General features: G+C 38.3%; 1 protein-coding gene across 1 annotated transcript in view; it reads left to right on the forward strand.

Annotated features, from left to right (window-relative positions):
• The first annotated feature begins 457 nt into the window (after window positions 1-457).
• The window catches only part of LOC129629676 (uncharacterized), a 60,330-nt gene continuing 45,443 nt past the window's right edge, over window positions 458-15,344 (forward strand). Inside the window, exons 1-2 of the mRNA XM_055549812.1 lie at window positions 458-813; window positions 1,022-1,168. Coding sequence (XP_055405787.1) covers window positions 489-813; window positions 1,022-1,168 — 472 coding nt within the window. The 5' untranslated portion in view covers window positions 458-488. The remainder of the gene's footprint in view (window positions 814-1,021; window positions 1,169-15,344) is intronic.

Consider the following 15,344-nt stretch of genomic DNA (forward strand, 5'->3'; position numbering starts at 1 on the left):
GGATGAATGAGCAAATATCAGAAGTAGGCCTGTGGGTGACAAAACAGAAATGTTCAGCCCAGCTGTGGAGGGGGTAAGGGATGAAAGAGTGGCGAGAGAAAAGGTTCCATGCAGAACGAAACCTGTGCAAATGCATGAGTGCACCAGAGAATCTTGGAATGATCAGCTTCAGCTGTCTCCTGATTTTTTTTTAATACTTATTTGTATATGTATTTTTCAAAAGAACGCAATGCACAATACACTGATCTGAAGGTCAAAGACAAAACAAGGAAATTTGGAATCTCTTTCAATAATCATCTCCCTTTTGGGTGTGATAACTTAAGACGCAATGTAGGCATCTTCTGGTTTCTCTAACTTCTATTGTATTAGAATCACTTGGGGCACTTGGTAAAAATAACGTCTTGGGTCCTTCAATGAACCTGTCTCTTTATCAGCTTTCAGGTGATTCCCACACACACACCAGAGTTTGATAATTCCTGCTTTAGAAGATGGCTAGAAATAGCTTAGGCTTAAGTAGTCTCAGGCCAACTCATACACTGTTAACCCCCGACCCGCCAGGGGCAGGCCCAATCTGCCAACCACAGGACAGAGCCTTCCAGACTTCCGTAAGAGGTAGCAGAGTCTTCAGCTTCTCAGAAGAAGGCTTAGTGATCCAAATAAGTCCCTGGCAGTGGTCAGGAGAGCTCAGATTTAATCTTGTGGTCGAAAGACTAATCTTAGACCAGTCCTCTACCCTTCGTATTGGTATTGCTCACTGTCTGCATACTATGGAAAATTACGCATTGTTTGTATGGATGCTGCAGGAAGAACGAGGTTGGTCTCTCAAATTACTGTGTAAAATAAGTTACTTTTGGCCCTAAAGCTCTGACTTCTCAAGTTTGAAGGGGCACAAGTCAAGAACAGGCCCTCTGGGGGACCCTGAATTGTTAGGGAGCAAGCTGGGGTGGAGGAGGGTTGGAGAAGCGCCGGGGGTTGGACTAACTCCCCCGCCACTCCTGGGCTTTCTCTTCCTCACTTCCAGCTCAGGGCACTGCAGCCATAGGCCAGTGCCAGGTGAGAGCCCTGCAGCCCACTGAGTCCAGTGAGGGCATGGAGCATGACTGGGGACTGAGGCATCAGAGGAGGAGGGGCAGCGAGGATGGCCTGGGAAGGAGCTGGCAGCAGGCAGGCAAGTGACCTATTCTTTCATGAATTTTGAGAATTGCCTTGCTAGGCACTGTAACCTGTCAGAAGCAAGATTTAAAAATCAGTGTTGAGCGATGAGTGCTGTAATGCAGTTGGCTCCATGTTCAGATTTGGTGAAGGGAGTTGGTTGATGAGAAGGGGGCAGTTTCTGCCGCCTCCTCTATTTGTTAACTGTGCCGTGACTGAAGCTTGGAGGTTAGTTTCATTTTTAAAGGGTAATGTAGCACTTCAATAGCTATCCTATTATACAGAATCACACTTGAGGGCCAAAAAATAATAATGGTAACTGCTTGAAATCAAATTTTGTTTTCTTCAGAGATTTCTGCTTTTGTATTACACAAAACTTTGAATTTTAATAACAAAATCATCATTCTGCTGAACTTTTTTTTTTTTTAGCATCCTATACTTGACACCCTGCTATCTGTTCTTTAATTTTCCTGGGAGCCATGATCCATATTCATGGCTTAATTTATGGCCTCCCAAATGTTCATGGTTCCCAGCTCCTTAATTCACATTCTTAACTGCTTTTTCAACATATCTATTATAGTTAGTTGTACCAGTGGCACTTAGCATTATAAATATCCCAAACTAGATTTATCTATTCATTAGAAGATGTTCAGCTATGTTATTTATTTAATCTGTTACTGTTATCAGCATGTTACCTAATATTCTTTCATCCATGTACACCTCCCCTCCCCAATACTTTCTTTAATTCATATTCTGTATCGCTGGCTGCCTTGGCAGATTCTCATTTTCTTGCCTATACCACTATGTTGAGAAATTTAAACATGGAAAACATTAAGGAATTAATTAATTATTGTGCTAGTACTCTGAGAGAGGAGATATAATTAGAGGAAAGGCAGGGAGGGGAGTCAGCTGCAGGAAGAGAAGAAGCAGGGGAGAGGCAGGACCAGGTGGTGTTTAGAGGCCTTAGCCTGGTGTCACCAAAGGACTTCTCTGCCACATTGTCAGTAGCTTTGGGAGACAAAGTCCCTTCTAGCCTGGCACAGGGATGTAGAGTGTGATAGTGTCACTATCTTTAGCGATAGGCAGGGTATTATATTGGAATGCAACATCTAAGAGTTTCTACTCTGTCGTCAGCATGTCAATGGATGAGAACAGGGAACATTAACAAAAGGTGGGGATGGTAAAGGAAGAGGTAGCCACATGGATGTTTGTGTAGCACATGTAAGGGCAAGGGATGCATTGTGTTACGTATACAAGGTGGATCGTGAGGGACACCAGGACATTTGAAACAGAGTGGTAGTCTTGGCTACAACCCAGTGATAATACATCCTTAAACAATATGTGGATTAACTGAGTTACTCAGCACATGTTTAGGGACTGACTACTACCATGTGCCAATTGCTTATCTAGGGCCTGTGGAGAGACAGCTATGAACAAGACTGTGTTACAGCCCTTAAGGAGCTGACCTTGGGATGGAGAAGTCTGACAGTAAACTAGTCTTTTCTCTCCAGAATATAATTTCAAGCAGTTGTAAGTGCTATTTTAAAAATGTAGGCAGAGAATGATGTAGAAGAGGGGCTATTTTGTATTTGGTGTTGACAGAAGCCTTCATACAAGGTCATGTTGGCAGATACCTGAATGAACTGTGGAACCAAACCATGCAATGATCTAGGATAAGTAGGTTCCACATAGAATGATTAGAAAGTTCAAAGGATTCTTTGTACCCTGATTCTGTTGAACAGATCAGGATGCTGTTTGAGAGACTGAAAGAAATAACAGGTGTGAGATACCTGGATTTTCTCCTGCCTTTTTGAGAAAAGAAATAACACAGAAAGTTAGGACAATACAGAGGAACTATGCTGCTGCTGCACTTGATTGCTCTCTCAGATTCCTTATTTTCATGTTGTTTCATGTTGTTTCTTCATATGAAAAGCCAAATGCACACTTCGTCACCTACATGGCTAAAGATACATATGTGAGAAGACTTAGTACGGCCTTCCTGTGTGCTCCTATCCCTCAGTGAACATTCATTTTTCATAAATGTTCTCACACCATAATTCAGTGGTTTCATGACTTGTGTGTGCTCTCTACTCTACCCTTCCCTACTCCTAATACTACCAACACAGTGACCTCCTTGAGGGGAGCAGGTACTCACTACTAACCGTTTGTATTATTTTCATTTTGAGTATAGACACACAATAGGATGAGAGCATCTGTGTCTTTGTCATTAGCAGAAATAACATTTTTTTTCCTGCCATATTCCAGTTGTTACAGATACTACAAAATATCATTTATGCTTGTCAGCACTTGGAATTTATGCTCGTTTCTAGACTTACCTCCATAGTTAGTGTATTAAAAATAAATAACTATTTTAAATTTAATTTTTATAGTTGGATAAGTGTATTTCAGAGTAATTGGTTTCCTTGTTATCCTGTGCATTTTATTTTATACATAAAGAAAAATTATTATGAAAAGTGTGTCCAGAGATGTCATCATTCTACCAAAGGAGTCTGTGACATGAAATATGTAAGTTTTTGTTTTACAACTCAGTTGATTTATATAAAAATGATCTAGGTAAACCAGAGACAATATTATTTTCTCATAACAGTTAGGTGATCTCATTAAATCCTCTGGCATGGTGGTAATTACGAATACATTCTGATGACTCTTATTACAAGGCCAGACCATTTGTTTGAGCTAGGATTCAAAGTATATATTTGCTTATTTGACATCTTCATGTCATCTCAAACTCAGATAGCCAAGACTAAGCCTCTAATTTTCCTTTCTGAAATCTGTTTCTGCCTAGTCTTACCTGTTGAGAAATATTCAGCCTATTGCTCAAGCTGGTAATCTGATGTCATTTTTGATTTCTCCTTTCCTATTTCCCCAACATCAAACCCAGGAGAAGGTCCTGTCAGCTCTACCTTCAACTTGAATGCGCTCACTTCCCTCTATCTCCACTCTTTCCACCCTAATCTAGACCTCTGTCACACTTTTTGTCTAGTTTATTGCCATAGCTTCCATATGGGTCTCCAGAGTTCTACTATTTTACTTATGAGGACTCTGAGATACACATGACATTAAGGACTTTCTCCAAGGTCACAAACTAGCTAGTAAGTGATTTAGGTTGGAGGCTAATATATAAAGATACATTGTGCTTGCCGGAGCCTGTATTTTGTGTTGTTAAATGTCTTCTAAATGTGAAGACAAATCTTGTAAGTAACAGGGTATACTTTGAATGTTAACTAATTTTTTTTTTTTTAACATCTCCAAGGTGACTTGTAAACGTAAAGATGTAAATAAATGGCTTATTTAACGCCTCTCATTTTATGACTTTGAATCATTTTAAAATGCTCAGTAAATTGTATTATATTGCATTTTTCCAAATAAGCTTTCACTCCAAATAAAACTATGACCCCAAACACAATCATAAAATCTAAAATTCTACTGTACTCCTCTTAGCTTTTCCTTTGTACAAATATGTGGATTAGAGGGCCCATAAATCCTTTTCATATCTATCTACAGAAACTGTTGGGCAAAAAGTTAAGTTGTCTTTGTTGAAAGAATCCGCCATCAATTAGTTTTCATCAACTTGCAGAGTATAATTGCATTTCCACATGTTTGGACCAAAGACCTTTCATTTTGTGTGATTATTAAATGTGTGTGTGTGTGTGTGTGTGTGAGAATCACTCAGTTGTGTCTGACTCTTTTTGACCCCATAGACTGTAGCCCACCAGGCTCCTCTGTCTATGGAATTCTCCAGGCAAGAAGACTAGAGTGGGTAGCCATTCCCTTCTCCAGGGGATCTTTCTGACCCTGGTGTCTGGCATTGCAGGCAGATTCTTTACTGTCAGAGCCACCAAGAAAGCCCAATTAAGAGTAGAGCTACTCTATTTCACCATCTCTTACAACATGTAAGGAATAAAGACTGTGTAGGTTTGCCATTGTACTTTTACCTGTTTTGGATTTATCTCTTTCATGAATAAGTAAACAGTAGTTACCAAAATGATATCACTGGATGGATGCTCATGGTCATGGTTTCCTGATCAAATAGATATGAAACTCTGTAGAATCTGTTACCTTTTAAATTCATTAAATTCTTGGGCACGTCAACTGCTCTGATATAGTGTTTTTAAATTTAGTTGAACAGAAAATTTCCATGAAAGACACCTGTAAATACTGCTATTTGTTGTTCATTTGCTTAGTTGTGTCCAACTCTTTGCGATCACATGGACTGCAGCAAACTATGCTTCCCTGTCTTTTGTCATCTCCCAGAATTTGCTCAAACTCATGTCCATTGAGTCAGTGATGCCATCCAACCATCTCATCTTCTGTTGTCCCCTTCTCCTCCTGCCTTCAGTCTTTCCCAGCATCATGGTCTTTCCTAGTGAGTTGGCTCTTTGCATCAGGTGACCAAAGTATTGGAGCTTCAACATCAGTCCTCCCAATGATTATTGAGGGTTGATTTCCTTTAGGATTGACTGGCTTGATCTCCTTGCTGTCCAAGGAACTCTCAAGAGTCTTCTCCAGTATACTGCTATAGGCTTGCTGCTGCTAAGTCACTTCAGTTGTATCCGACTCTGTGCAGCCCCATAGACGGCAGCCCACAGGCTCCCCTGGGCCTGGGATTCTCCAGGCAAGAACACTGGGGTGGGTTGCCATTTCCTTTTTCAATGCATGAAAGTGAAAAGTGAAAGTGAAGTCACTCAGTCGTGTCCAACTCTTAAACATTAAAAAAAATTTTTTTTACAAGGTATTGGTTTCTGCCATACAACAATGGAAATCAGCCATAATTATACATATATCCCCTCCCTCTTGATCCTTCCTCCCTTCCCCCATCCCACCCTTCTAGGTCATCACAAAGTACCAGACTGGGCTCCCTGTGTTATATAGCAACTTTTCACCAACTATTCATTTTACACATGATAGTGTCTATACGTTGATGCTTCTTGCTCCATTCCTCCCATTCAGTCCCTCACCAGCTGTGTCCACAAGTCCATTCTCTACACCTGCCTCTCCATTCCTTCCTTGAAAACAGGTTAATAACATTTTTCTAGATTCCATATGTATGTATTAATTTACTATATTTTTTTTTCTGACTTCACCCTATAACAGGCTCTAAGTTCATTTACCTCACTAGAACTGACTCATTTGTGATTTTTTTATGGCTGAGTAATATTCCATTGTACATATAATATGTACCACACATCTTTTATCCATTCATCTGTCGACATCTAGGTTGCTTCCGTGTCCTGATCGTTGTAAATAGTGCTTCAGTGAACATTGTGGTACTCGTCTCTTTTAGAATTCTGGTTTTCTCAGGGTGTATGCCCAGTAGTGGGGCTGCTGGGACATATAGTAGGTTTATTCCTAGTTTTTTTTTTTTAATTTTTTTTATTAATTTTATTTTATTTTTAAACTTTACATAGTTGTATTAGTTTTGCCAAATATCAAAATGAATCCGCCACAGGTATACAGGTGTTCCCCATCCTGAACCCTCCTCCCTCCTCGTTTTTTAAGGAATCTCCATACTGTTTTCCATAATGGCTGTATCACTTTACATTCCTGCCAACAGTGTAGGAGGGTCCTCTTTTCTTCTTATCCTGCCCAGAATTTGTTTGTAGATTTTTCTGATGATGGCTATTTTGACCGGTTTGAGGTCATACCTCATTGTAGTTTTGATTTGCATTTCTCTAATAATGAGTGATGGTGAGCATCTTTTCATGCATTTATTGGCCATCTGTATATTTTCTTTGGAGAAATGTCTGTTTAGTTCTTCTGCCCATTTTTTTGAGTGGCCTTTTTGTTTTTCTGATATTGAGCTGTATGAGCTGCTTTTGTATTCTGGAGATTAATCTTTTGTCAGTTTTGTTTGAAAATATTTTCTTCCATTCTGAGGGTTGTCTTTTAATCTTGTCTATTGTTTTCTTTGTTAATTTGGTCCCATTTGTTTATTTTTGTTTTTATTTCCATTACTTGGGGTAGGGGCGGGACACTAATGGTAAAGAACCTGCCTGCCAGTGCAGGAGACATGAGTTTGATTCCTGGGTGGGGAAGATCCCCTGGAGGAGGGCATGGCAACCCACTCCAGTATTCTTGCCTGGAGAATCCCATGGACAGAGGAACCTGGTGGGCTACAGTCCATGGGGTTGCAGAGAGTTGGACTCAACTGAGTGTCTGAGAACACACACAAGGAGGTGGGTCAAAGAGAATCTTGCTGTGATGCATGTCAAATAGTGTACTGCCTTTGTTTTCCTCTAAGAGTTTTATAGTTTCTGGTCTTACATTTAAGTCTTTAATCCATTTTGAGTTTATTTTTGTGTATGGTGTTTGCTATAGGCTTTTAAAATATGTTTACATATCAGCTTGAGTACTGTATTGTCTTATAAATATGAGAACAGAATTGACCTTAAAATAACCAATGGAAAAGCCTGAGAAATTCCCTGAACTATTGTAGGAGAAATACCCACAACTCTGATTATTCTTACTGTTTGTATTCTCCTTATAGTAGCTGTGAACTCTGGTTTCTATGAAACATGACAGTTACCCATAATTAATTTTATGTGTGTCATAGAAGTATCCTCCCATAAAAATGTAAAGGCAGATTGATTACATGTAGTAAAGATGACCATTCTGCTTCTATTAATATGTGTTAGAGGCCAAGAAATACAGTTCTAAATTGCTAACAATAGTAATTTGTCAATGAAATACTTTGGTTTTCTTCATTTATTATTTGGAGTGATTTTGAGGGAAAGGAAAATGGAAGAGAGTGATATCTGTAAGTCTTGGAACATTTTCAGAGAAAAACATTAGTCCAATTATTGAGTTGAGAATTACAAAGTTTTTAAATGTAAGACTTAAATACGGCCTCAGAAGCATAATTGTTACTTTCCATGTAACTGGATGGTAATAATTTTTAAAGCTCCCCTTTCTGATCGACTACTTTTACCCTTCTATTTGACTTCTGGACATCTTTATCCTGCATTCTTCTAAACTCTTTCTCTATTGACTAGATTATCTAAGTCTCTACTGCAGTATCTTCACATTGGCTCGTCATTTCTTTCCCTGGCTTCCAAGATAAATACCTCCCCAAACTGTGTTATATGCAGGTTGTGTGAAGGACAGCCTTTCTTACTGCAAACACCCAAACTGTGGTATGTCCTTTGGACTCTTCTTATTTCTGTCTACCTTTTTCAGTCCTCAGTAGCTGCACCTGTGCCTGATGAATCAAATATTCAGAAAGCACAAATTGAGAGATGATTATGTTTTTGTAGCTGTTCTGTTGATAAGACTGAGTCTCTGTATGTCATTTGCCACTTATGAAAAGGGTGCTTATATTAGGCAGGTGTTTTGGGTTTGGGTGATTAAATGAATATTATAGCTTCTTGACTTAAACAGAGGTAAACTGGGGAAAGCAAGACCAAACCAGTCAATCCTAAAGGAAATCAACCTTGAATATTCTCTGGAGGGACTGATGCTGAAGCTGAAGCTCCAGTACTTTGGCCACCTGACGTGAAGAGCTGAATCATTGGGAAAGACCTTGATGCTGGGAAAAATTGAAGGCAGGAGTAAAAGTGGACAATAGAGGATGACATGGATGGCATCACCCACTCAATGGACATGATTTTAAATGAACTCTAGGAGATGGTGAAGGACAGAGAATCTGGGCATGCTGCAGTCTGTGGGGTCGCTAGGAGGTCAGACATGACTGAGCAACTGAACAATAGCAGCCAGAAACTGGGGACATTCAGTTATTGTATTAACAGTAGAAACCTTCTCTTATGAGCCACATGACTTGTCTATTTAATTTTAAATTATGTACATTTAATTATGTACAATATATCCTTATAGCATATTTATCTTATACATAGTAATCTGTGCCTCTTAATCCCCTATATCTTGCCCATCCCCTCTTCCCTCTCCCTACTGGTAACCACTCATTTGTTCTCTGTATCTGTGAGTCTATTTCTTTTTTGTTTTATTCACTGGTTTTATTTTTTTTTTTTAGATTGTACATATGAATGACATAGTGTTTGTCTTTCTCTGCCCGACTTCTTTCACTTAGCTTAAGACCCTCGAAGTCCATCCATGTTGTTACAAATGGCAAAATTTCATTCTTTTTTTATAGCTGACTAGTATTCCATTGTGGACTTCCCTGGTGGCAAATGGTAAAAAATCAATCTGCAATGCAGGAGACCTAGATTCAATCCCTGGGTTAGGAAAATCCCCTCTAGAAGGAAATGGCTACCCATTCCAGTATTCTTGCCTGGAGAATTCCTTGGACAGAGAAGCGTGGTGGGCTACAGGCCGTGGGTTGCAGAGTCAGGCATGACTGAATGACTAACACTTTCAGTATTCCATTGTATATGTACACCACATCTTCTTTATCCTTTTGTCTACTGATGTACACTTAGATTGCTTCCATATTTGGCAATTGTAAATATTTGACAGTAAACAGTGAGGTTCATGTATCTTTTCAAATTAGTGTTTTGGCGGTTTTGGGATATATACCTGGTAATGAAATTACTAAGTCATAAGGTAGCTCTTGGAGAAGGAAATCGCAATCTACTCCAGTATTTTAGCCTGAAAAGTCCCATGGACAGAGGAGCTTGGTGGGCTAAAATCCCTGGCGTTGCAGAGAGTCAGATATGACTGAACACACACACATGCATGGTAGCTCTATTTTTAGTTTCTGAGGAAATTCCATACTGTTTTTCACAGTGGCTGTACCAATTTATATTCCCACCAACAGTGTACCAGGGTTTCCTAGATTCTCATTATTAGAACGTTGTAAGGAAGTGTGAGAATTATCAAAGAACAAACCAAAGAAGTATACAGAGACTAGATCATGTTTGGTTTTGTAGATCAAGGTTAAGAGTGGGTTTAAGTGTTAAGGGAAGCTGTTGAAAGATTTTATGTATAAGAATGATAAGATCTTAATTTTAAATGATTATTTAGGTTGATTATTTCATCATAATTATTTCTGGCTTCTGTGTCATATGTAGGCTGAAACAGATTAAGAGTCTATGGCAGCAGTCCTTAGACTATTAGTCCTTAGCTAAGAGTCTATGATGAAGAATCTATGGCAATTTGGAGAAGAGAAGATTTGAGGATTTGGAGTTGACTTTGGATATTTATGTTTTTGTTGTGCTTGTTAGACATCAAAGGTTGATACCAAATTAACCTTTGGATATACAGGACAGAGATCAGGTAAGAGCTTAGGACCAGTGATAAAAATAAAGTTTTTAGTGTGGAGACTGATTTTAAAACTGGAATGAATCTGATCCCAAAGGGAATAAGTGTAAATAAGAGAAGAGATGAGAGATGAAGGTCAAGAATTAAATTCTTGGGTGAAGTCAAGGAGACTATAAAGAAACAGCTGGCAAAGTAGGAGAATCAAGAAAGTGTGGTGTCTAGAAAGTCATTTTAAGAAACAATTTCAAGGGGAAAATAATGACTGTGCTAAAAACACTGAGAGATGGAGGAAGATGAGACAGATAAGTAATTATGGATTTGGCAACATGGAGATCAGTGGTGATCTTTGTAAGAGCTTTTAGTGAAGTGTTGAAGAGGAATAGGACAATAGGGAAGAAGAAGTGCAAAACAATTGTTAATTCTTACAAGATTTTTGCTATTAGTATTTGGAAGTAAGAGAAATGAAGGAGTCACTTGTAAGGCATAAAGTCAAGATTGTTTACTTATTTTGTTAGATAAGCAGTATTTTTTTTTAAATTTTATTTTATTTTTAAACTTTACAATATTGTATTGGTTTTGCCAAATATCGAAATGAATCCGTCACAGGTATACATGTGTTCCCCATCCTGAACCCTCCTCCCTCCCCATACCATCCCTCTGGGTCGTCCCAGTGCACCAGCCCCAAGCATCCAGTATCATGCCTCGAACCTGGACTGGCGACTTGTTTCATATATGATATTATACGTACTTCAATGCCATTCTCCCAAATCCTCCCACCCTCGCCCTCTCCCACAGAGTCCAAAAGACTGTTCTATACATCTGTGTCTCTTTTGCTGTCTCGTATACAGGGTTACCATCTTTCTAAATTCCATATATATGTGTTAGTATACTGTATTGGTGTTTTTCTTTCTGGCTTACTTCACTCTGTATAATAGGCTCCAGTTTCATCCACCTCATTAGAACTGATTCAAATGTATTCTTTTTAATGGCTGAGTAATACTCCATTGTGTATATGTACCATGGCTTTCTTATCCATTCGTCTGCTGATGGACATTTAGGTTGCTTCCATGTCCTGGCTATTATAAACAGTGCTGCGATGAACATTGGGGTACACGTGTCTCTTTCAATTCTGGTTTCCTCAGTGTGTATGCCCAGCAGTGGGATTGCTGGGTCATAAGGCAGTCCTATTTCCAGTTTTTTAAGGAATCTCCACACTGTTCTCCATAGTGGCTGTACTAGTTTGCATTCCCACCAACGGTGTAAGAGGGTTCCCTTTTCTCCACACCCTCTCTAGCATTTATTGCTTGTAGACTTGGATCGCAGCCATTCTGACTGGTGTGAAATGGTACCTCATAGTGGTTTTGATTTGCATTTCTCTGATAATGAGTGATGTTGAGCATCTTTTCATGTGTTTGTTAGCCATCTGTATGTCTTCTTTGGAGAAATGTCTATTTAGTTCTTTGGCCTATTTTTTGATTGGGTCATTTATTTTTCTGGAGTTGAGCTGTAGGAGTTGCTTGTATATTCTCGAGATTAGTTGTTTGCCAGTTGCTTCATTTGCTATTATTTTCTCCCATTCTGAAGGCTGTCTTTTCACCTTGCTTAGAGTTTCCTTTGTTGTGCAGAAGCTTTTAAGTTTAATTAGGTCCCATTTGTCCATTTCTGCTTTTATTTCCAATATTCTGGGAGGTGGGTCATAGAGGATCCTACTGTGATGTATGTTGGAGAGTGTTTTGCCTATGTTCTCCTCTAGGAGTTTTATAATTTCTGGTCTTAAGTTTAGATCTTTAATCCATTTTGAGTTTATCTTTGTGTATGGTGTTAGAAAGTGCTCTAGTTTCATTCTTTTGCAAGTGGTTGACCAGTTTTCCCAGCACCACTTGTTAAAGAGATTGTCTTTAATCCATTGTATATTCTTGCCTCCTTTGTCAAAGATAAGGTGTCCATATGTGCGTGGATTTATTTCTGGGCTTTCTATTTTGTTCCATTGATCTATATTTCTGTCTGTGCCAGTACCATACTGTCTTGATGACTGTGGCTTTGTAGTAGAGCCTGAAGTCAGGTAGGTTGATTCCTCCAGTTCCATTCTTCTTTCTCAAGATCGCTTTGGCTATTCGAGGTTTTTTGTATTTCCATACAAATTGTGAAATTATTTGTTATAGCTCTGTGAAGAATACTGTTGGTAGCTTGATAGGGATAGCATTGAATCTATAAATTGCTTTGGGTAGTATACTCATTTTCACTATATTGATTCTTTCAATCCATGAACACGGTATATTTCTCCATCTATTAGTGTCCTCTTTGATTTCTTTCACCAGTGTTTTATACTTTTCTATATATAGGTCTTTAGTTTCTTTAGGTAGATATATTCCTAAGTATTTTATTCTTTCCGTTGCAATGGTGAATGGAATTGTTTCCTTAATTTCTCTTTCTGTTTTCTCATTATTAGTGTATAGGAATGCAAGGGATTTCTGTGTGTTGATTTAATATCCTGCAACTTTACTATAATCATTGATTAGTTCTAGTAATTTTCTGGTGGAATCTTTAGGGTTTTCTATGTAGAGGATCATGTCATCTGCAAACAGTGAGAGTTTTACTTCTTTTCCAATTTGGATTCCTTTTATTTCTTTTTCTGCTCTGATTGCTGTGGCCAAAACTTCCAAAACTATGTTGAATAGTAATGGTGAAAGTGGGCACCCTTGTCTTCTTCCTGACTTCAGAGGAAATGCTTTCAATTTTCCCCATTGAGGATAATGTTTGCTGTGGGTTTGTCATATATAGCTTTTATTATGTTGAGGCATGTTCCTTCTCTTCCTGCTTTCTGGAGAGTTTTTATCATAAATGGATGTTGAATTTTGTCAAAGGCTTTCTCTGCATCTATTGAGATAATCATATGGTTTTTATTTTTCAATTTGTTAATGTGGTGTATTACATTGATCGATTTGCGGATATTGAAGAATCCTTGCATCCCTGGGATAAAGCCCACTTGGTCATGGTGTATGATCTTTTTAATGTGTTGTTGGATTCTGATTGCTAGAATTTTGTTAAGGATTTTTGCATCTATGTTCATCAGTGATATTGGCCTGTAGTTTTCTTTTTTTGTGGGATCTTTGTCAGGTTTTGGTATTAGGGTGATGGTGGCCTCATAGAATGAGTTTGGAAGTTTACCTTCCTCTGCAATTTTCTGGAAGAGTTTGAGTAGGATAGGTGTTAGCTCTTCTCTAAATTTTTGGTAGAATTCAGCTGTGAAGCCGTCTGGACCTGGGATTTTGTTTGCTGGAGGATTTCTGATTACAGTTTCAAGTTCCGTGCTTGTGATGGGTCTGTTAAGATTTTCTATTTCTTCCTGGTCAAGTTTTGGAAAGTTGTACTTTTCTAAGAATTTGTCCATTTCTTCCACGTTGTCCATTTTATTGGCATATAATTGTTGATAGTAGTCTCTTATGATCCTTTGTATTTCTGTGTTGTCTGTTGTGATCTCTCCATTTTCATTTCTAATTTTATTGATTTGATTTTTCTCCCTTTGTTTCTTGATGAGTCTGGCTAATGGTTTGTCAATTTTATTTATCCTTTCAAAGAACCAGCTTTTGGCTTTGTTGATTTTTGCTATGGTCTCTTTTGTTTCTTTTGCATTTATTTCAGCCCTAATTTTTAAGATTTCTTTCCTTCTACTAACCCTGGGGTTCCTCATGTCTTCCTTTTCTAGTTGCTTTAGGTGTAGAGTTAGGTTATTTATTTGACTTTTTTCCAGTGTCCCACAGGTTTTGGGTTGTTATGTTTTCATGTTCATTCGTTTCTATGGAAATTTTGATTTCTTTTTTGATTTCTTCTGTGATTTGTTGGTTATTCAGCAGCGTGTTGTTCAGCCTCCATATGTTGGAATTTTTAATAGTTTTTATCCTGTAATTGAGATCTAATCTTACTGCATTATGGTCAGAAAAGATGCTTGGAATGATTTCAATTTTTTTGAATTTACCAAGGCTAGCTTTATGGCCCAGGATGTGATCTATCCTGGAGAAGGTTCCATGTGCGCTTGAGAAAAAGGTGAAATTCATTGTTTTGGGATGAAATGTCCTATAGATATCAATTAGGTCTAACTGGTCTATTGTATCATTTAAAGTTTGTGTTTCCTTGTTAATTTTCTGTTTAGGTGATCTATCCATAGGTGTGAGTGGGGTATTAAAGTCTCCCACTATTATTGTGTTATTGTTAATTTCTCCTTTCATACTTGTTAGCATTTGTCTTACATATTGCGGTGCTCCCATGTTGGGTGCATATATATTTATAATTGTTATATCTTCTTCTTGGATTGATCCTTTGATCATTATGTAGTGACCATCTTTGTCTCTTTTCACAGCCTTTGTTTTAAAGTCTATTTTATCTGATATGAGTATTGCTACTTCTGCTTTTTTTTGGTCCCTATTTGCATGGAAAATCTTTTTCCAGCCCTTCACTTTCAGTCTGTATGTGTCCCCTGTTTTGAGGTGGGTCTCTTGTAGACAGCATATATAGGGGTCTTGTTTTTGTATCCATTCAGCCAGTCTTGGTCTTTTGGTTGGGGCATTCAACCCATTTACGTTTAAGGTAATTACTGATAAGTATGATCCCATTGCCATTTACTTTATTGTTTTGGGTTCGAATTTATACACCATTTTTGTGTTTCCTATCTGAGAATATCCTTTAGTATTTGTTGGAGAGCTGGTTTGGTGGTGCTGAATTCTCTCAGCTTTTGCTTGTCTGTAAAGCTTTTGATTTCTCCTTCATATTTGAATGAGATCCTTGCTGGGTACAATAATCTGGGCTGTAGGTTATTTTCTTTCATCACTTTAAGTATGTCTTGCCATTCCCTCCTGGCTTGAAGAGTTTCTATTGAAAGTTCAGCTGTTATCCTTATGGGAATTCCCTTGTGTATTTGTTGTTTTTCCCTTGCTGCTTTTAATATTTGTTCTTTGTTAATTTGATTAATATGTGTCTTGGGGTGTTTTGCCTTGGGTTTA

Source organism: Bubalus kerabau, chromosome 1 (genome assembly GCF_029407905.1).
Source record: "Bubalus kerabau isolate K-KA32 ecotype Philippines breed swamp buffalo chromosome 1, PCC_UOA_SB_1v2, whole genome shotgun sequence".
Lineage (NCBI taxonomy): Eukaryota > Metazoa > Chordata > Mammalia > Artiodactyla > Bovidae > Bubalus > Bubalus kerabau.